This window comes from Neofelis nebulosa, chromosome X (assembly GCF_028018385.1).
Source record: "Neofelis nebulosa isolate mNeoNeb1 chromosome X, mNeoNeb1.pri, whole genome shotgun sequence".
Lineage (NCBI taxonomy): Eukaryota > Metazoa > Chordata > Mammalia > Carnivora > Felidae > Neofelis > Neofelis nebulosa.
Window position 1 is genome coordinate 43,006,238 of NC_080800.1, and position 21,691 is coordinate 43,027,928.

A 21,691-nucleotide genomic window follows, 5' to 3' on the forward strand; every position below is an offset into this window, starting at 1 on the left:
AAAATGAAACAAAATAAACAAACAAAACCCAAAATTTAAAACAGCTCACCATCACAATGATAGGGGGATGTCAACGAGATGTAGGAACCAACTAAGCTCTTAACAGCCAAAACTGGAACAATGTGAGCATCAAAATCAATAAAAATAGTACTGGATTACAATCCAGTATAAAAGAAATACCCTTGAGTCCACAGTGATATAAATAAATGGAGGACAAGAGACCAATCTCCCTTGCAGAATTCTACAGTTTATATAGATACTACGCCCTCAAGAAGATAGAGCATAACCTCCACTTCTCAAGTGTGGGCTGTACATAACGGTTTCCTTCCAAACAGGACAGTATGAAAAAGGGAATGGGGAAAGAGAGTAATTTTACAGTGGAGAGAATCTGACAAACACTACTTCTGCTATCAATCAAGGTCAACATCAACAGTCATAAATCATGTTCACAGTATATACTACTGACATGATGTGATAAGAATGGCACTTTCACCACTGTGATCTTTCTCCCTAAAACCCATAGCCCCAGTCTAATCATGAGAAAAACATTAGACCAATTCCAAAAGAGAAACATCCTACAATATACATGACCAGTACTCTTCATAACTGTGAAGGTCATCAAAAACATGAAAATGTGAGAAATTGTCACAAGGGAACCTAAAAAAACATCATGATTTCAGTTAATAACAATGTATCAGTATTAGTACAAATATTATAACAAATGTCAATTCCAAAAGAGAAACATCCTACAATATAAGTGACCTGTACTCCTCAAAGCTGTCAAGGTCATCAAAAACATGAAAATGTGAGAAATTGTCACAAATAAGGGAACCTAAAAAAACATCATGATTTCAGTTAATAATAATGTACCAATACTGGTTCAAATATTACAACAAATGTATCATAGTCATCTAATGTTAATGATAGCGAAACTATTGGGCTTGGGCGGGAGAAGCGGAGACAAGAATACATGGGAACTCTATACTATCTTCTTAATTTTTTGGTAGATCTAAAACTTCTAAACCATTAAGTCTAGGTGCGCCTGGGTGCCTCAGTTGGTTAGGCGTCTGACTCTTGATTTTGGCTCAGGTCATGATCTCCTGGTTCGTGGGATCGAGCCCAGCTTTGGGCTCTGTGCAGAGCCTGCTTGGGATTCTCCCTCCCACTGCCCCCTCCCCTTCTGGCATGCATGCATATGTGCTCTCTCTCTAAATAAGTAAATAAACATTAAAAAAAAAAACCCAAGCCTACAAAGAAAAAAAAAAACTTAAGGCATTCACATTTTTTTAAAAAAAGGAAAAAGAGAGGTGCCTGGGTGGCTCCCCAGTTGAGCGTCTGCAGCTCAGGTCATGATATCAAGGTTCATGAATTCGAGCCCCACGTTGGGCTCTGTGCTCACAGCTCAGAGACTGGAGGATGCTTCGAATTCTGTGTCTCCCTCTCTCTCTGCCCCTCCCGTGCTCGTGCTCTCTCTTTCAAAACATAAATAAACATTAAAAAAATAATTTTTAAGGGGCACCTGGGTAGCTCAGTCAGTTACGCATCCAATTTCGGCTCAGGTCATGATCTCACGGTTTGTGAGTTCAAGCCCCATGTCGGGCTCTGTGCTGACGGCCTGGAGCCTGCTTCAGATCCTGTGTCTCCCTTTCTCTGCCTCTCTCACTCAAAGGTAAATAAACATTAAAAAAATTTTTTATGTAATTTTTTAAAAATAATAAAAAAGGAAAAAGAAAAATGAGTGATCAGACCACAGAAAGTCATGGATGAATCTTAAATTTAAATACATAGTGTTGGGGCGCCTGGGTGGCTTGGTCGGTTAAGCGTCCGACTTCGGCTCAGGTCACGATCTCGCGGTCCGTGAGTTCGAGCCCCGCGTCGGGCTCTGTGCGGACAGCTCAGAGCCTGGAGCCTGTTTCAGATTCTGTGTCTCCCTCTCTCTGTGACCCTCCCCCGTTCACGCTCTGTCTCTCTCTGTCTCAAAAATAAATAAACGTTAAAAAAAAATTTAAAAAAAAAAAAAAATAAATAAATAAATAAATACGTAGTGTTATGTGTGAGAAGCCGCTCTGAAATACTGTAGGATTCCAATTCCATGACATTCTAGAAAAGGCAAAACTAGATCTGTAAACAGATCAAAGACAAAAACAAGGAAACTCAGAGAAACTGTCAGAGCCAAGAGGAGCCAAGACAACTAAATGTAGTACGGTGTCCTGGACCAGATAAGATCATAAGGGAAAGACTGAGGTCATTTAAATAAAGTACGGTCTTTAGTTAATTATCAATATTGCCTTTTGATTGTGACAAACGTTATATGCTGACATGCTAATCAGAGTGGGGAACATGGAAATTCTCTAATTTCAGTAATTCTGCCAATCTAAAACTATTCTAAAATTAAAAGTTTACTTAAAAAAACAAAACAAAAAACCCTCCATTGGAGGGTGTGTTGGTGTTAGGGTGTGCATTTCCTAAAATGAGGCAGGGGCACTTTCTGCTTATAGGAAGTGAAACCTGAATAGAAGATAGTAAAATCCCCAGAAGATGACTGTTTATGAGAGAGAATGAGAATGTCAGCGTGTGCTGGAAAACATACTGCCACCTTCTGAGCACCTACTAGGCACCAGGCTCAGTGTTAGGCACTTACTGTATAGGCTGAGCTATCAGCCCAGATTACTTGGGTAATCTACCCTAGGTCCCACAGCCAGTAAGTAGTATAGCCAAGCCCACACTTTAAGTCTCTGAACACAGCTGTCTATAACTGCTGAGTTTCAGAAGAGGATCCATGTGGGTGCCAAGATACCCATATCAAGCCTTGGTTCACAGTTCTCAGATGTGCCTCCATATCACAAAATGTCAACCATCAACAGGCATGAAAGATGGGTAAGCCAGCTCGGACAGGCAAATGGAGACCACAGACTGAGCCCTGAGATCCCCTCGAGTTAACTCCCTATTTTTATAAAGGTGAGACCTTAGGGGCAACTCAGAGGGTACAGGACATTTTTGTGGACTAGGGCATAACTGAGACCCCAACAGAGGTTTTTGGCCTCTGTATCTAGCAGTCATCCTGAGCAGGGGGACCCACTTACCCCCGGTTTGAATGACGGCAGGCCTAGCCCCACACCAATGGTGGCCTTGTTGGGATTCACCACTGAATTGTAGTGGATATTCCGATGGTAGCTGACGCGGATGGGTTCATCCTCATTTTGATGGATCCCATGGAATGTGTTGATGGGTTCTGCAGAGAAAGAGAAGGAAGGAGCATCCACAATGGGCCAGGCAGGGCAGGCTCAGACCAGGTGCAGTCGATCGCTCACCTACCCACCACAGAAGTACCTGTGCTGTACTGGTACACCTCCACGGGCCGGTTGTACATCTCTGCCATGGCCTGCATCTCAATGTGGTTGCCATGGCAGTTGTTTTTCCGCTTCCTGTTGATGTAGGTGGTGAAGTCCTCTGTGACATAGTTGGAGAAGTAGTCCGCATTCTTCATCTGCAGAACAGATTGGAGTCAAGGTCTGCGGGGGGGAGGAGATGCACCCACACTGCCCCCACCCCAAGGCCTCCACAGGGTCTCACCAGGTAGTCCATGCAATGCTTTCGTACAACCTCATGCATGTCCTGGTCTCCATATACCTGGTCAGCTGTGGGGAGAGGAGAAAGGAGAGGCTGGGGTTAAGAGCTGCCACCAGAAGAGTTTGGAGTCATGGAACATCCTTGGCGGTGGAGGGCTGGGGGCCAGAAAAACTCCTTTTCCTACACTAAAGGCCTGGAGAGTGCTAGGCTTTGTGGGCTAGAATGGGGTCATGGAAAAAGAGGCAGGCAGGGACAGTCTTTAGGAACAAGAGTATAGGCGAGAGGAACACAACCACAGTCCTCTCAGGCAGATGAATTTGTCCAGGGCTTGCCAAGCCACTCAGACAAGTCAATAAACATTTTAAGTCCCCTAAGTGGCCTTGAGCACCAGCAACTCCACACTCCCCCTTCACTCTTCACACGAGGAAGCCAAGGTTCAGGGAGAGTTTGTGGCTTCATCAAGGTCACACAGCAAGTGAGTCTGACGGATTCAACTCTAGAATCCAGTTTTCCTGACTCCTGGGAGCCAGCATGGCCTCTGTAGGTTAAAAAAATGAAAAAAGAAGAGACAAGAAAAACAACTGGGCTCCAAGCCTAGTTCTGCCAGGTACTAGTGAGCTAAGCGACTAGAAGAAAGCAACCCAAGTATTCCGAGCCTCATGTGCCTCACACACAAAACAGGAACAAGTAGGATGACTCCCTAGCAGGCCTCTTGTGGGATCAATGAGATAAAGGGTATAAGGTGACTAGCACTGGGCTTGGGACAGACCAGCCACTCAGCAAATCAAGAGTTCCCTACCCATAGTGGGGCCTGAATGTGGGGTACTGTGAATGTGAGAGAGGTGAGTAAAATCCTGCCCCTGCCTGCAAAAAGCACATAATCTAGCAAGAGAAATAAGACACATATGAACATAACTTAAACTTAATTCAGGAAAGGCAGCCTATGGCCCAAATGTTCTAGGCATCATGGGGTTTTGGTCAAAATAAGAACCAGGCTCCTCCTGCCTCACTCTGCGGATCTTCACACATGCCATTTCCTCTTTTCAGGGCATTCTTTCCATTCTCCTCGGCTGCCTACCTGTCAAATACCCATGTGTTCTTTATACAGTTCGCCATCTCTCCCACCCTCCAGAGCACTTGTATCACCAGATTTATCAAAGATGTATGCGGACTTCCTCTGCCTGAGCACTCTGACTTCCACTGAGGGCTGAGAGCAGTTTACATCCAAGTCCACCCCAGCTCAGAGGCCAATACAGTACAGGAAATCGGGAAGAGCTTGCTGACTGGATGGATAGGCTGGGGTGGGGGGAGGCCGGGAGTCTTGTCCCTGGGAAATTAAAGTGGGCTTGAAGACGAGGCCCACCTGGTGTCCACTGGCTAAGACAAAGAGGGAATTTCCCTTTGTCTCCCCAAAGGACCAGGACCACTGCTCTGATGGGATCACCTGGGGCACTGGGGCAGGGTCAAGTCCCTCAGGGGACACCACAGAGTTCTTCCATGAGAGCCAGTCTGCCTCGGAAGAATCGCCGGAAGAACGCCTTTGCCGCCCTCCCCCTTCCCTCCCTGGAGGATTCTGTGAGATAAGGAGAAAAATGCTACTTCTGAGATAGAAAACGGGGCCAATGCCTGTCTCATGTCCTCTTCGGAGGTGCAGAGGACTGAGGGGGAGGGGAGCTGTGAAGGCGGGAAGGGGTAGCCCCTTCACCGATGTAAACAAGGATGTGGGTTCTGCGGCCACACTCTTCCCCACCCCCCAGCAGCACTTCCAGCAAGTCATGTGCCCTGCGCACAGGCTGGGGGCCCCCTGCTGCCGCCTTTCTTAGAAGCCAGGACCACAGAGCCCTCTGTGGCTGCCGAGAGCTATTTATGTAGAATGAGCTTGGGGTGATGAGGAGGCAGTGCTGCCAGCAGCTGCAGTAAACAGGAACTGAGATGGCGGCAAAGGGGTTAAATAGGGGCCGGGCTGCCAAGCTCAAGGAGGTGGCTGAGATGTTCCTAGGGAAGGATCAACAGGCATTTGCAGGCCTGGGAGATGGATCTACCTGAGCTAGATGCCAGATGCAAGAAAATGGAGGAAAGGGGAGACTGGGACAGGGAAGGGAACTGAGGGAACCTCATGAAGGTCCCCCTGCTCCATTCCCCTGCCACTGTCTCCTTTGCCTTAGCAGAAAGGCTCTGCTGCCTCTTAGCTGTGTGGCACTGGACAAGACCATCAAGCTCTCTGGGTCACAATGTCTTCTTCCGAAGTGGGGAGAGTAACTTCTCTTCCTTTCACAGGGAGCTGTCAAAACTAGGGGTATGGTTTGCTGAACACCTAAGGTGTACTAGGTGTTCAAGAAATGGGGTCCCATTTATTACGAGTAGATGCTGACTCTTTCAGATGGCCAACCACCCACAAGTCAGTCAGAATGTCACCGGAACCACTTATTTAAGCCCTTCCTCATTTCTGTCACTTCCTCAGCCAGAGGAATGCCCCAAACTTAGGAGTCTAGGTTGTCCCTCCTCACACAGGCAGGACTGGGTCTCAACCTTTACTGAATTCAAAGGTCCACAGGTCTACCTTCTGTATCCATAGTTCAAATCTTTAGCAACCAAATTAACATCAAATCAATAATACAAGCTTCACAAACCAGGGCCCTTAAGTGTGGGCAAGGTATAACTTTACCTTCCTACCTACCTCCCTGTAAAATATCCCCTTCTCTCTTCAATTCTAAGATGCACTGGTAGGTGGTACCACACATGCATTTAAATCGCAGCTTTTGTTAGGGGTGGTAGTGGCACGGCACGACCCACCTACCTGATTATAAGATATACCCCAGTTTGGGGATCATGCACATGGAAGAAAATATGTTATCTGAACCAGCAAAACGGAACAATAATACTTCCCCAAAGAGGGAGAGGAGAAGAGTCTTTACAGTGATCTAAGGCAGGGAAAAGCATCCAGGGCAGGGCAGAAACACAGGCAGCCCTCACTGAGGCGGTGCTTGCCTGACTTTGCTAGCCCCACCTCTGTCCTCCAGAAAGCCCTCCTCCTCCGAGAGGGTAGGCATATGGGACCAGGGGCTAGGCTGGGCTGGATTTCCCTGTGGGGGCCAAGGTGGGGGAAAGGGCCAATGGACCTGCAGAGGTAGGGGAATTCAGAGAACTTGTTTTGATAGAAACTGAAACTCCTCTTTTGCTGACGCTGCACTTGTGGGCAACGTGCACCTGCTCTCCCTTCCCAGAGTCCAGCTGAAGGGGGTCCCCACTACCTTACCTCTGTCCCCAACCCAAAGAGTGCTCAGAAATCCTCAGGACAGTACTACAATTGGTTCCACTAAGGTCTTTTCACATTCCAACTTCTTCCATCTTCACCCCAAAAAAGCCCTACTTTACACAGGAGGGATACTGAGGTACAAAAAAACAGCACAGCTGGCCCAAGGCCACACATCTGGGAGGGTGAAGGTGAGGCCAAGCTCTCAAGAAATAACCAGTGACTTCAAACACTCATGCTCCAGGTGATGTTACCCCCACTCCCAATCCACCTATCACCTTAGCCACCTGACTGCCTAGGCAAGGCCTGATTCTGTCTGCCTCAGTTTCTCCACCAGCACAAACAGGAATCAGCTGGAACCCAGGAAAGGTCTGGGAGTGAGCAGAGATTACAGAGAGGTCAGTATCCCACACCGGTCCTTTCTCTGAGCATGCTGAGACACCAGCACAAAAATCCATGTGCACACACACACACACAGCCAGCAGATCCTGCCAAAGACATTCCCTGAGGCCAAATACCCATACCACCCTGACAACTACAGAGACCTATTGCATTCCACAAGTAGTTGCCCTTGCTGCTAACCAAGAAAGACTAAAGGTTGCACATGAGGCAAGGCTGTACAAACTGAGGACCCCCACCTCCTTCCTACCCTTTGCCAGGGGCTTAATGGGAGGGAGGAATAGCCAATAGCTCTAACAGACTTGCCTCAACCTCCTTCCCCTATTGCCTGAGGGAAGGTCCCCCAAACCTCTGTAATCCTTCCTCCTTAGGCTCCCTAAAATAAAGTCACTATTTGCCAAAGAGTTATGTGCAGAAGCAAGACAGGAGAGCCTGGATAATCTAAAGGAGTTTAATGAAGTACAGGGCTCTACCATTTGTTTTAGAGACACCTGGGACCTGCCTCCCCACCAGGCTGCTGCCTGCCTGCCTGCCTGCTAGAAGAGTCACAGCAAGTTCTGCTGAGGACAGAAAAGGAAGCTTAGTGTCTGCAGGGAATCTAAAAACAAACCACACAAATGTGTGTACACACAGCAGCAGGGGGAGACAGGAACCTGATCTGTTCCCCACTTGCCTCCTGGCCCACTGTGAATGCCAGCCCCACCAAGAAGATGAGCCAGAAAAAAAGGCCTCACCTGCCTATCAAGCAGCTGTTGTGTGCACCTGGCCCATTGCCCCAAATGGCACACCCTCAGTGGGGGAGACATCCTCAATTAGGGGGAGACAAAACTCAGTCCTCTTAACAGCCTGTCTCTGAGATGCCTGCTCCTCTACTTAAGGATTCCTGTGGCAAAGATGGGAAAACTGAAAGAGGCAGGGCAGAAAGAGCCCAGTGGAAACTGGTATCATGGTGGCCCATGGGAATTTTCTCCTCTGGCCTAGTTCAACCTCAAACACCATGTTCTGACACTGGCTATGTGACCTAGATAATAACGTCCTGGCTTTCTCATAAGGCCTCAGTTTTCCCGTTAATAAAACAGTCAAAATTAATCAAAGATCCATCCCTCCAATGCTGATGGTCCAGGCTAATGTTTCTGGGCCCCACCATTGTAACACGTACAACTCCAGCTGTTTCCTCATGGCCCATGCAGACAGATACATGTGTGGCCTCCACTTTGCCCACAGAGGCCAGGGCCAGAGGTTTTTGCTGAGTCAAAGCCATGTGGGGAGAGGGAAGGAGGAGAGAGGCAGACTCATGTTTCCAGGGGGAGGTTATCTGAACATAGCAGGGGCAGGGTGGGCCACCGGACACCTCAGGAACTCAGACTTCTACTTCTACTCCACCCAAGCCTTCACTGATGCTCACAAGTCCCCAACAGGGGGTAGTGGGAGAGAGCAGTGAATACTGGTTTACAGTACGGACACCTGGACTGCAGAGGTAAAACAGAGGGTAGAGAAGCAAAGCTGAGAAGGCAGGGCTTTCCCAGGGTCATAGAAAGAATGTGTCCTTGGGATACCTCTGGGTCCCCATGCCAGCTCTACCACTAATGACCCTGAGTGTGTTATTTCCCTTTCCTGAGCCTCAACCTTCTCACATGTCTCATGTGATAATGATCCCAATTTTGCAGGTGAATCCGAAGCACCAAGCTGAGTGCCAGCGAACAAAACAGTCAGGGTCAACAAACAACAGAGTGGTCTCTGTGTGTGCAATCCCCCTCCAACTCCAACCCTCAGTGATGTGCTCCTTCCACTATTCAATGCATAGCAGGAAGTCAGAAGCTATAGGCCTTCTCACCAGAGCTCAGGGCAACTACCACCTGTCCCTGTACAAGCCAGGCTGGAAGCAGAGGGGCAGCAGAAAGCTGGAGGACAAAGTCCCTTTCTCAGGCACATGTCCTGTGCACTCTGCTGCAGGGAAACTTCCAGATGAGGCTTGGAGACCCAGGGGCCATGTACTTCTAGAGAGAGGCCATGGGGCTTCTGAGGTTTTACAGAGAAAAGCCAAGGGCAGCTCAGTTGGGGGAAATGGGTAGCCATAGTGCTGATAGGGAAAGGCCTTCAACCTGCCACGGTCAGCTCTTCCTATAAGCTCAGGCCCTTTACTGGAAGGCCTGGCGTGGGGGCAGGGGGAGTGTGGTGTGGTGTCAGAGGGTGTTTGCGGAGGTCAGCTAGATGGACATACGTGAAAATGTTGCTGTTGATATGGGTTACTACATAAACCAGGTCGTTACTAGCCCCAAGATCTGCCTCAAAGACTGCCTGAGACCAAGTACACCCAGCTACATTCTCTTACATTCACTCCACCAGTAGCCCTGTTTATCCCACATCTCGCCTGAGGTTTCAGCACAGGGCCTAGCACCTAAAAGGCCCCCACCTATTCTTTCTTTGCCTTCCTTGGTCCAAGATGCCCCCAAACCCAGCACTTTCTCTAGGAAACATTCCAGGAGAACACAGACTTGAGCCACAGGGGGAGGAGGACTGGGATTTTCCCAGGCCAGCACAGACCACTGCCTGGACCTCTTCCCCTTGGTAGAACTGGCAGGCAAGCACTCACCCCATGTAAACTTCTTCCACCCATTCAACAAACATTTGTGGCTCTGAGACACCACCAAAAACAGCATTCAGGCTTTACCAATGCTACTGTTCCGAGGGCCTACTGTCAGGCACTAAAGGGATTTACTGAAGTAATCTCATTTATCCGTTGTAACACTGGGTCTCTCAGCCTCCTGTTACAGCCTTGGAAGTAGGCTCAAGCAAGAAGAACTGGTTGCCCAAGTTCACACCAAGAATCAGTGGCACAGCCAAAAGTGGAGCCTGAGTCAGTCCAGCCCACCAGTACTCATGGGGGCTAGCTACAGAGAGGATAGCAGACCTTGTAGGGATTCAAGGAGTCCTTCAGAATCAGTACCATTTAACAGATGGGGAAATATAAGTTTTTGAATCAGGGCCAGAACTAGAAGATAGCGCTTCTGACTCCTAGCTGAAAGCTGCTATCAGAGAGCCCTTCTTCCTGGTAGATTATCAGAGCCCCAATGGAAGGGTCAGATCATGTTCCCCAATTTCCCCGGACACTAGCACAGGGCCTTACAACTGCCTATTGAGTCACAGGTTCAGAGCCAGAGGGAGCTCAAAGATACTGCTCAGACTGGACAGTTGATGGCATTAAGGAATTATGAATGTTGTTAGGTAGGATAATAACACTTTGGTTATGTTAGGAAAAAACAGAAAGAAAGAATCCTTATCTGCCAGAGAAACATACTTAAGTATTTAACATATGAAATGATCCAATGTTGGGGTTTTGCTTTAAAAATACTCTTGCTTCAGGAGAGTGAAAAAAAAGTGGGCAAGATAGTGATAAAACAAGGCTGGCCATGTGTTGATGACTATTTTGAAGATGAATGATGGGTACATGAGAATTCACTATTCTACTTCTGTGTAAGTTTAAAAAAATTCCATGGTCCCAGGGTGACAGCAGTGTGCTGTGGTTAAGAGCATGGGCCTCAGACTAACCTGACCCAGAGACCCCCGACTGTACTATGTACTACCTGATCCTGGGCAGGTCACTCCCCTGCTCTAAGCTGCTTTTCTCATCTGACAAATGGAAACCACGACAGTCCCTACACTTACCTAGCCTGGGGGAGAATTAAAAAGGGTTTCCTTGGGGCGCCTGGGTGGCGCAGTCGGTTAAACGTCCGACTTCAGCCAGGTCACGATCTCGCGGTCCGTGAGTTCGAGCCCCGCGTCGGGCTCTGGGCTGATGGCTCGGAGCCTGGAGCCTGTTTCCGATTCTGTGTCTCCCTCTGTCTCTGCCCCTCCCCCGTTCATGCTCTGTCTCTCTCTGTCCCCAAAATAAATAAAAAACGTTGGAAAAAAAAAAATTAAAAAGGGTTTCCTTTAGTGGCGGACAGTGCAATCTGTCACCAAGCACTGTTATTTTCTTTATCACTATTACTGTTATTATTACTTCCATGCCACCACACTGCCTCATGACCAAAGGCTAGAGGCCAGATACTAATTTGAAGCTGGGGCCTGGAGTCCTGAAAAGACCAGTAAACTCTACCCTCAACCCTATCTTAGGGATTACTCCTAAAAATTAGAAGTAGCTCAGGGGCATTGCTAGGCCCTTGAAGGCTGAGGCAGAGACTCACCTACAGCCCGGAAGAGACAGGCGCCGTCCTCCTTCATCTGCTTGATGATGAAGCCCTTCTTGTCCCTCAGGGCCTTTTCAAACCAGTGCTCCTGCTGGAGGGAAGAGGTGGGGGTCAGCAACAGGAAAGACCTGTACCCCTTCCCCATGGCCCCGCCCTCCAATTCCCGAAGGGCCTAGCTAAATGGCAGGGTCAAACTCCCAGCCCTGTTTGACACTCTATGCATGCAAAGGAAAAGGAGACCCTTTCTTTTAGGGAACTGGTCATCATGTGAGCAGAAGACTTGCTCCCAGAAGGGCCTCATCTGCTTTCTGACGGACCCCTGTTGACCATGTTGGGAATCCAATGCTTGGCCTTCCCATAGGCAGCCAGAGGCCCTGACCCAGCAAGTACCTGGAGGTAGGGGGCAGCAGAGAACCTGGCTTTACCTCAAGGAATTTCACCTGGGGACCCTCTAGTCACTTAGGGTAGGGAAGATATGGAGGAGGGAGTAACTGGCAAGAGCCTAGATCCCATTTTGCCTTTGTATAAGGCAAAATACATGCAAGGTATGATTTCACTTACAATTGAACAAGTTTAACATACATACATGTGACTATACATATAAGTATACAAACATGTAAAAGTTGGGAAAACCATCCAACAAAATACCCCTAAAAGTTGGCATTACAGGTGATTTTGACTGTCTTCAAGAGAAGTATGCAATCCCTTGTCCAAAATTCCAAAACTCAAAAAGCTTTGAAAACCAGAAGTCTTCCTCTAATTCATCTGCCATCATAACCTGACCTGAGCTGGCAAGAACCTATTTATCCCCCACTTGGAGGTGAATATTCAAACATTGCCATGCAGAAACATTCAGGTGTTCATGAGGTACTGCCACAGACTCCACCAGAGGTGTTACCAAACACATAGTATATACATCAGGTGATTTTTCTAAATTCTGAAATTTCTCTAAATTCCAAAGCACATCTGACCCCAAAGGTTCAGGTTTAGTGTGCCTAGACAAATGTGTATTTTCAGACTTAAAAAATAATAATGGATGAGCGCCTGGGTGGCTCAGTTGGTTAAACATCTGACTCTTGGTTTTGGCTCAAGTCATGATCTGTTTGTGGGATCGAGCCCTATGCTTACAGCATGGAGCCTGCTTGGGATTCTACCTCCCTCTCTCTCTGCCCCTCCCCTGTTCACTCTCTGTGTCTCAAGAAATAAATAAACTTAACCCTCTGTTTGTCCCTCTCCCTGTTTTTATATTATTTTTGCTTCCCTTCCCTTATATTCATCTGTTTTGCATCTTAAAGTCCTCATATGGGTAAGGGGCATTAAGGAATCTACTCCTGAAATCGTTGTTGCACTATATGCTAACTTAGATGTAAATTTAAAAAATAAATTAAATAAAAATTAAAAAAAATAAACTTAAAAAACAAATCTCTCTCTCCTTCTGCCCCTCTCCCTTGCTCACATAAGCACACCCTCTCTAAAAAAAAGTAGATGAATAGGCAGAAAAGAGGGTATTTAGGGCAGTGAAACTACTCTGTATGGTACTTTATAAGTGGGTATGTGTCAGGGCACCTGGGTGGCTCAGTTGGTTAAGCATCTGACTTTGGCCCAGGTCATAATCTCATGGTTCGTGAGTTCAAGCCCTGCAACGGGCTCTATGCCAACAGTGTGGAGCCTGCTTGGGATTATTTCTCTCTCCCTCTCTCTCTGCCCCTCCCTGGCTCATGCTTTCTCTCCCTCTCAAATAAAATATAACTTAAAAAAAGTGGTTATGTATCATTATTCATTTGTCCAAATCCATAGAATGTACAACACCAAGGGTGAAACCTAATGTAAACTGTGGACTTTGGGTGTTTATGATGTGTCCTACATGGACACTGATTGTAACAAATGCACCACTCTGGTGGGGGATGTTAATAATGGGGGAGGCTATGCATGTGTGAGGGCAGGGGATATATGGGAACTGCCTGTTCAATATGAGAACTCTTGTTCAGTTTTTTTTTAATTTTTTTTCAATGTTTATTTATTTTGAGAGAGACAGAGAGACAGAGAATGAGCAGGGGAGAGGCAGAAAGGGAGACACAGAATCTGAAGCAGACTCCAGGCTCTGAGCTGTCAGCACAGAGCCCAACACGGGGCTCGAACTCATGAACCGTGAAATCATGACCTGAGCCGAAGTTAGACATTTAACCCTCTTTTGTTCAGTTTTTCTGTGAACCTGAAAGTGCTCTAAAATATTGTCTATTAAAAAAATAGGGGGGCCTTGTGGCTTAGTCGGTTAAGCGTCCGACTTTGGCTCAGGTCATGATTTCGCAGTCCATGAGTTCAAGCCCCACGTCAGGCTCTGTGCTGACAGCTCAGAGTCTGGAGCCTGCTTCAAATTCTGTGCCTCCCTTTCTCTCTCTGCCCCTCCCCCACTCATGCTTTGTCTCTCTTGCGAGAATAAACAAACATTAAAAAAAATAAAAAAATAATAATGTCCACGGGTCACTTAGAACATATTTTCCATTTCAAAACAAAACTAGAAGCAGCAGACCTTTCCCAGGCCCCTTACGCCCTCTGGCGGCCACCAGAAGAAACCAGCCTTACCTATCATCCAGGCTAAGGACCAGAAGTACCAAGCCTGCTCCTTCGGGACACCACCCTGACCAGGGATTTATAGTATACGGCTAATGATCACTAGACAGAGGGGATCACTACTCTACAGGCCACTTTTCCCCAGCTCAAGTGAGCAAAATTCCTGGCAGAGTAGGAAGTACGAAGTCTGGAAGCCAAAAGCTCTGCATTCCAATCCCAGCTCTGCCACTCACTCGCTGCATGATTTCAGGTAAGCTACCTGAATTCACCAAGCCTCAGTTTCCTATCAAACAGGGGATATGTGATCTACCTGATGGAGCTGTCAAGAAGCTCAGAGGAGCTTCAAGACCTGAAAAGGCTTTGTAAATAACCTAAGTCACCAGTCACAGAAGAGTGGAGACTGGCCCAGAGATGATGCACAATTGAGGCCCTCAGAGAGTCCCAGGTGAGTGGCTGGACAGTAAGGGATGAAGATGGGGGTGACAAAGGAATGCCCAGCAGCCCCACCATTAGGGCCCACACCCCGGGAAGGTGTTACCGGCTTTCCAGAGATGACAAAGGTACCTGAAAGCCCTTAATGGGTTCCCATAGACAGCACAAAGACTCTTATTTGAGCACAACACTCCAACAACCAGGTGCCTGTCCACAACCAAGAGACTGTGGACTAGTACACTCCAGCCAGTTCCCCCAAGTCCATCCCTGTCCTGCAGGGACAGTCATATCCCAATACCATGGTGCCTGCTCTAGCCAGGGGTCACCAGCAGGGAAGCTACAACTATGACTAAAGGCACAGACTGGACAGAAAGAAAAGTTCTTAAAAAGAAGGGCACACAGCAACCTCCTGCCCTCAAGTGTGTGTGGGGAGGGAGTGGGGGGAGATGAGATCAAGGTGATCAAAGAGGATGAGAGGGGCCCCTACTTATTCATCCAACAAAAGTTTACCAGGCAGCTGCTAAGTCAGACCCTGTCTGTATTAAGGCTGGCAATGAGGACAGAGAAATGAATCAGACTTGGTCTCTACTTTCGATAAATTCACAAATTGCTGGGGGGGGGGGGGACAGGGAATGATCACACACAGTGTGAGCAGGGCAGTGAAAGAGTTGAACACACAGTGCTACGAAACACCGAGGAAGGGACCTAATTAAGGCTGGCACTTGAATAGAGGTGCCAGCTGACCAAAGGATCAAAACATAAAGACCTCCAGAAATGCTTAACTGGGTAAGAAATCACTTCTGGGGACACCTGGCTGGCTCTGTTGAAGAAGCATGTGACTCTTGAGTCTTGGGATTGTGAGTTTGAGCCCCATGTTGCGTGTTGAGATTACTTAAATAAACTAATTTAAAAAAATCACTTCTGCCACAGAGCACCAGGGATGCCAAAGGCCCAGCAATGACTCCAGCACAGCTCAAGTCCTGGGTAGGACTATGCAGGTAAGCAGGGCGGGGCCAGGAAGAAAGATAAACTCATATTAGCCAAATGCCTGCCCCTCACCAGGTGCCTGATGCAAAAGGTAACTTCACTTAATTGTTCTTATCACAGTCCAGCTGCCAGTGAGCATTAACCTCATTTAACAGAGGCAAAAGAGCTGCGGTTTGGGCACCAGCAAAGGCTAGTATAGAGGTAACAGGGGAGGCCTCATGAGCCACAGTGTGGAGACATACCTGGCAGCCTATCCTAGGAAAATCCTGGTTTGTCCCTAAAATTGAAGGAGGCCTGAATCTGGAGGCCAGACCACTACCTACCCATTGGCTTTAGCATCAGCAGCCTTAAGGGCTTAGGCTCTGGATAAAACCGTGCCTTTCCCTTTGGGGAGAGAAAATAGGACATCATTGTCCTGGGCTCCAGAAAGAGATGAAGAGTCCCAGGAGCCTCTAGCATAGTCTCCTCCTTCCCACAGCTGGACAGGAGCCTCTGAGAAAGATGCCAACTTGGGAACTGTTTAGGAAAGTGGCCCAGGAAAAAAATGCTGGTGGGGGAGAGGGGCGGGGGTAGTCCTGCAAGTTTAAGTTACAATGCTCTAGCCTGAGAAAGTCAAGTCCAGACCATGAATCTTACAAGGCCACTGCTGAGCCTGTCAGTGAGTCCCTCCCACATCTCTGAGCCTCCATAAGGGGACTAGACAAAGTTCTCTGACATCAGGGGATCCCAGGAGCAAGACTCTGCAACCTACTGGTCCAAAGGCCCAAAAGAAGTTGAAGCAGGGGCGCCTGGGTGGCTCAGTCAGTTAAGCGTCCGACTTCAGCTCAGGTCATGATCTCACAGTTCATGAGTTCGAGCCCCACATCGGACTCTGTGCTGACAGCTTAGAGCCTGGAGCCTGCTTCAAATTCTATGGCTCCCTCTCTCTCTGCTCCTCCCCTGCTCATGCTCTGTCTCTCTCTCCTTCAAAAATAAATAAAAACATTAAAAAAAATTTTTTTTAAAAAGTTGAAGCAGACTGTGGGACCCAAGTAATCTAGGTTCCAATCCAGCTCCACCAATTACTAGCCATGTGATGAACCACTCTAAAAACTCCACAGTATTCCAATCTGTGAAATAGGATAACAAGCTTCCCAATAATAGGGTTACTGGGAAGACTCCAATATTACATGACTTTACCTAGCAGAATAACACTTAATGGGTTTCCTTCTTCCCCTGGAATACCCCTATAGTAACCTGAATGATGACCACCCACAGATATCAGAGGCCATAAACCTGAAACCTGTAAATGGTACTTTGTAAGGAAAAAGGGTCTTTGGGGTGTGATTAAGTTAGGGGTCTTGAGATGGGGAGATTACCTTGGGAGTATTCAGGTAGGACCTAAATGCAATCACAAGTGTGAGAAAGACCTGACACAGAGAGGAGACCACACATAAACAGAGAGGACAGTATGAAATCAGGCAGAGGCTGGAGTGATGTGATCACAAACCAAAGAACACCGGCAGCCACCAGAAGCTGGAAGAATACTGGATTCTCCTTAGAGCCTCTGCAGCAAGTGTGGCCCTGCCAACACTTAGATTTTGGCCCAATGAAACTGGTTTTGGACTTCTGGCTTCCAGAACTGTGAGAGAATACATTTCTGTTGTTCTAAACCACTCAGTTTGTGGTAATTTGTCACAACAGCCACAGGAAACTAATACAACCCATTTGTAGCACTCCCTAGTGTGAGCCATGAGGCTATATGGCATGGTTCCCATCCTGCAGGATCTACCTCTCTAGCATTCCCCCAGGGAGAGGATTAGAATGAAGGCAGCAGGGGCTTGGAACGCCCCCTCCCAGTCTGGGAAGCTACTGACCCTGCCTATCAATGAATGAGCTGCCACTGAAGACAGAGGGGGCAGGGGAAGATGGCAGCAGCAGTGGCAGCTCTTGGGCAGATGTCTTCCCAGAGCCTGTGGCCAAGAGGTGTTTAGTATTCTGGCCTTCACAGCTCTGTCCCAGCAAGTCTGATGCCAAGACCACCCCTCTCTCCCCCCAAATCACCCAGGAACACTGGCTCAACTCCATGGGCAAAACACAGGCAACCCATCCAATGAAAAACAGAGACACACTGCTCTCTAAGGAGCAACACAAGCTCTCCAGGGTGAAGGAATGGGGAAAGGAGCAAGGCCCCAAACCTACTGCTGGGCCACTGAGGGGGCAAGGGGAGAGGGGCTGGGTTAAAAAAATGAAGTTTCTATCATTCTTCAACAAAAAGAAATGAAGTACTGCTGCATACTACAACACGGATGAGCCTTGAAAAGAATATGCTAAGAGAAAAAACCCAGATACAAAGAATTTCACATTGTAGGATTCCATTTGTAGGAATTGTTCAGAATAGAAGAATCAATCAAAATGAAAAGTAGATTAGTAGTTGCTGGGGCTGGGAGGCGATGGGGGATTGAGAATTGGGGATGATGCAGAGTTTCATTTGCAAGTGATGAAAATGTTCTAAAATTGATCGATCATGGTAATGGGTGCACAACTCTGAATACACTAAAAGCTACTGAATTGTACACTTTAAATTGGTGAATTCTATGGTGTGTGAATTATCTCCATAAAGCCGTTAAAATTAAACAAACCCAAGGGCTGACAGCAATGGCAGAGGAGAAGGAAGCCAAACATTGTATGAGACTTCGTAACACACCCCCATAAGCCAACGGGCCTTACCCAAAACTTTCAAAATGGGGAGGGGGAGTGGGGAGCAGGGAATTAAGAGATTACAACCAGCTTCTCAGAAATGAGTCCAACCTCCCTCCTCATTATTACCCATTTCAAGGCTGGAGAAACTGAGGCCCAGAAAAGGGAACTGCCTGAAGATACAGAACTCAAACCCAGAAAGCCCAGGCAGGGACCACTTCCTGCTATAAGATTCTGTCTCCCCGCCAAAGGAATCCGCGGGTTCCTGGATGCCAAACAAAGGGTCTTTGCTAACAAAGCTCGATTGTTAACAAAGCCTCCCAGGGAGAACCTAGATTGTCCTGGGGAAACTGCAAGAGAAGAAATCAGTCAAGCTCTGAGGTGGACAGGCACTCCTACACTCAATAACCCCAGGCATGGGTGGACTCTTGGCGGTGGGGGGAAGGAAGCTGAGAGTTTGCCTGAAGCCATAAAACAGCCAAGCAGGAGACCCTAGGGTTTGAACTCAAGCCTGCCCAGCTCCAAAGCCCCCAATTTTTCCACACACAAACCTACCTCTACACCATCCAATAGGCCCCTTGACGGGCAACCCCCAAGCCTATTCACCATAACACAGCTGGACATAAAACATCACTGCCTGCCAACCCCAAACATCACACTGAACAGACACTTGTCCTGCCCACCAAGCTCGGGCAAGGGAAAGAGGAAGAGGAACCCAGTTTTTCCTCAAAAGACACTCACCATTCTCTGTCACCTCTAGGTCCCGAGGGCTTCGGTTTGAGTTCCCTAAAATCCCAAAGCTAAACGACCCTTCACCAGCTCCTTACCTGACCCATGAAGAAACTGAGACCCAGAGAACACAGACCTAACTATTCTGGTTCATCCAGCAAAGCTCCAGCAGAGTCAGAGTTGGAACCCAGGTACTCTGGCTACAGTGCCAGGTCCAGTACCTCTGACCACCTCAGCATTGCACACCCCATTCTTAAAATGCTCTGAGGGGTCCTCAAGCTCAGGAGACTTACAAGTCATTCTTTTCACAGTGTAGACTCGGTAAGGCAGCCATGCCTGGAAAAGAAACCCCCAACATCACCACCTCCCCAGCACCAGGACCCCAAGGTGCCAAAAGAGCTCCTAAAATCAGCGGAGGTAGTGACAGCATCCAAACAGACAGGAAGTCTGAGTAGTCGGAACAAGGATCCACCATCTGGGTTTCCTCTCACCAACTTCTCTCTTTTCCACGGGATCTAATGGGCTTCCAAGGCTATAAATGCCCCCATAGTTCAGGACAAAGACTGGAACCGCAGGAAGAATCTCCGCTCTTCTCATCCCCAGAAAGCCCCAAGTTGGACCAGGTGAGGCAGGGAGAAGCATCTTATTCTCCTTTTGTCCCAAGAAGTGTGAAGACAGGAAAAGCCTTCCCCGTCATTGGGAAGGCATCATGCAACCACAGAGTTTTACTTCCACGCATGTTCTTATGGGAACAAGTATGGGGGAGGGACTCCCAGCCTAGAAGATGCAAAGGGGGTGTAAGGAGATGTCTTTCTAGTCACCATGTCAGCACGCAACTTTCTTCCTTTATGTCCCTGGGACCAGGGATGTAGCATTCTCTAGTTCTGTGGAGGAAAGGCAGCCTCCTACAATCAGGGAGAGAAACAATTCCTGGCCCTGACCCTGTAGACTCAGACAATTTATTCTACCTGTAGTAGTAAAGGGTAGAAAGGTATCAAGGACAGGGGGCTCAAGACAAGGCCCTGGCCCCTGTGAAGTGCAGAAACATTTATATGAATCAAGGGGAATAGGAATATGGGTAGAGAATTTCCCTGGAGTGGGAATGTCTCCAGGAAGAAAAAAGCTCGTTGAAAGCAATTCAGAAAGCTCAGGATATTTCCAATCCTGGAAACAAGAAGCAAACAGAGCTGGGTCAGGGAGAGACTCAGAGTTATCTCCTAGTTCTTGAGGGGAGGCCTCAGCCCCAAGTCCCCAGTACCTGGCAACCTTCTCATAGAAAGTAGGAAGATCTTCTTGGCCTGTGAGAGCTCAGGTAAGGGGTTCTTAGGACTATATAGCACCCAGGTCCTTCTGTTCAATGGCGGAGGCCTCAGGCCACACTGGAGAGGACCTCATGTCCCTCTCCCTGGTAAGAAAGGATTGCCTGGTTGTGGGGAGGGGGAGAGCACCTCATACCCAAGGGGGACTCAGGTCCCTCCTTAAGATAAATGATCTCTTGTCCCTAAGGAGAATCTTAGGCCCCTAGGAAGAAGCTCAGCCTCTTCCTCAGAATCCTGTCCTATCCATGTTCCCAAGGGGAGTAGAAAGTTCTTGGAATTTAGTTCACAAATGGCCTGAAGCTCAAGTCCCCAAAGCAAAAAAAATCCCTCAAAGGCCCCTATAACGGGTATACTTATGCTATCTAAAGTGAGGTGACAATTGGTACTTTCAGGACAGACTCAGGTCTCAAGTCCTAAGGTGGGTAAGGTGTCTCACGCACCTGAAAGAAAGTTTAAACTGTTAGAGGGAGACTCGGGACCCTATTTTCCAGGGACTCCCTATCCACGCCCCCAAGAAAAGGGTCTTGGGGCTCAATTCCGAGTCCTAAGGTAGAAGGAGTCCTCCTGTTCCTGAAGAGATCCTTAAATTCCTTGAAGAGAGAAGCCCAGACCACATTTCTAGAGACACACCAGTCACTGGGGTATTCATGGGTCTCTTGTCCTTGAGGACAAGCTCAAGTGTCCTTGGCTCAATGGGTCTCAGGCCCTTGATCCATGGGAAGAACTCAGGTCCATCTCTAGGACTCCATGCTGCCCATGTCCCCTGAAGACTGGTATCAGGCTATAGTTCCCAAAGCAGGGATCTTACATCCCTTACAAAAAGCTCAGGCCCTTGGAGCAGGGGGTGCTCAGATCCATGTTTCAGGGGGAGAAGGGGCGTTTTTGGACCCAAAGTATGTTTCAGTCTTTCATAATTAGGGTAGAAGAACCTCATATCCCTGTGCTTGTGTGTGTGTGTGGGGGGGGGTCTCAGACCCCCAAGAATACTCAGACACCAATCCCTGAGGAGAAAGGACCTCCGTGGATGGGGGGTAATCCATCTCCTGAAGAGGCTTCAGACCCAGTCTCTGTAAGCCCCAGTTCATAAGCAGGAGGACCTTAGGCTCAAGTGCCCAAAACAGTGAGGCTGATTTTCTTGAAGAAAGGCTCAGGCTGGGGAGGTGGGGAAAGAGAAGAGCTGAAGGTCTATCACTTAAAAAAAGCTTAAGCTCCTAGAGAGAAATTCAGACTCTTGTCCCCAAGGAGGTCTCAGACCACTGAAAGGAAGCACAGACTCTTGTCACCTGGAAAAGGGATCAATCTCATGTACCCTAGTAGTTTCTGGTCCATGAGTGTTAGTTTTGGCGCTTGTCCCCAAGGGGAAGAGAATCTTATCTCCATGAAAGTCGTTTTATTTCCCTGAAGAAAAGCTAGAAGATCCCCTTCTCTAAAGGGAATGTATCTGTGTGTGTCAGATACTTGATTCTAGAAGGTGGAATCTTAGGCCCTTGAAAAAAGGCTTAGAACCTTTAAGGAAGTCGCTGGAATCCATTGGAATGGTCCTGTGTTTTGTTCCCCCTGAA

General features: G+C 47.9%; 1 protein-coding gene across 6 annotated transcripts in view; it reads right to left on the reverse strand.

Moving 5' to 3' along the window:
- The window catches only part of OTUD5 (OTU deubiquitinase 5), a 28,531-nt gene that overhangs the window by 4,964 nt on the left and 1,876 nt on the right, over positions 1 to 21,691 (reverse strand). For 3 of the 6 annotated variants that reach the window (XM_058712236.1, XM_058712234.1, XM_058712235.1), the window contains exons 2-6: positions 21,636 to 21,686; positions 11,410 to 11,503; positions 3,574 to 3,638; positions 3,331 to 3,487; positions 3,084 to 3,232 (exon numbers count right to left, since the gene is read on the reverse strand). In XM_058712236.1, coding sequence (XP_058568219.1) covers positions 3,084 to 3,232; positions 3,331 to 3,487; positions 3,574 to 3,638; positions 11,410 to 11,503; positions 21,636 to 21,686 — 516 coding nt within the window. The remainder of the gene's footprint in view (positions 1 to 3,083; positions 3,233 to 3,330; positions 3,488 to 3,573; positions 3,639 to 11,409; positions 11,504 to 21,635; positions 21,687 to 21,691) is intronic. The other 3 variants (XM_058712237.1, XM_058712238.1, XM_058712239.1) reach the window with 2 other exon arrangements.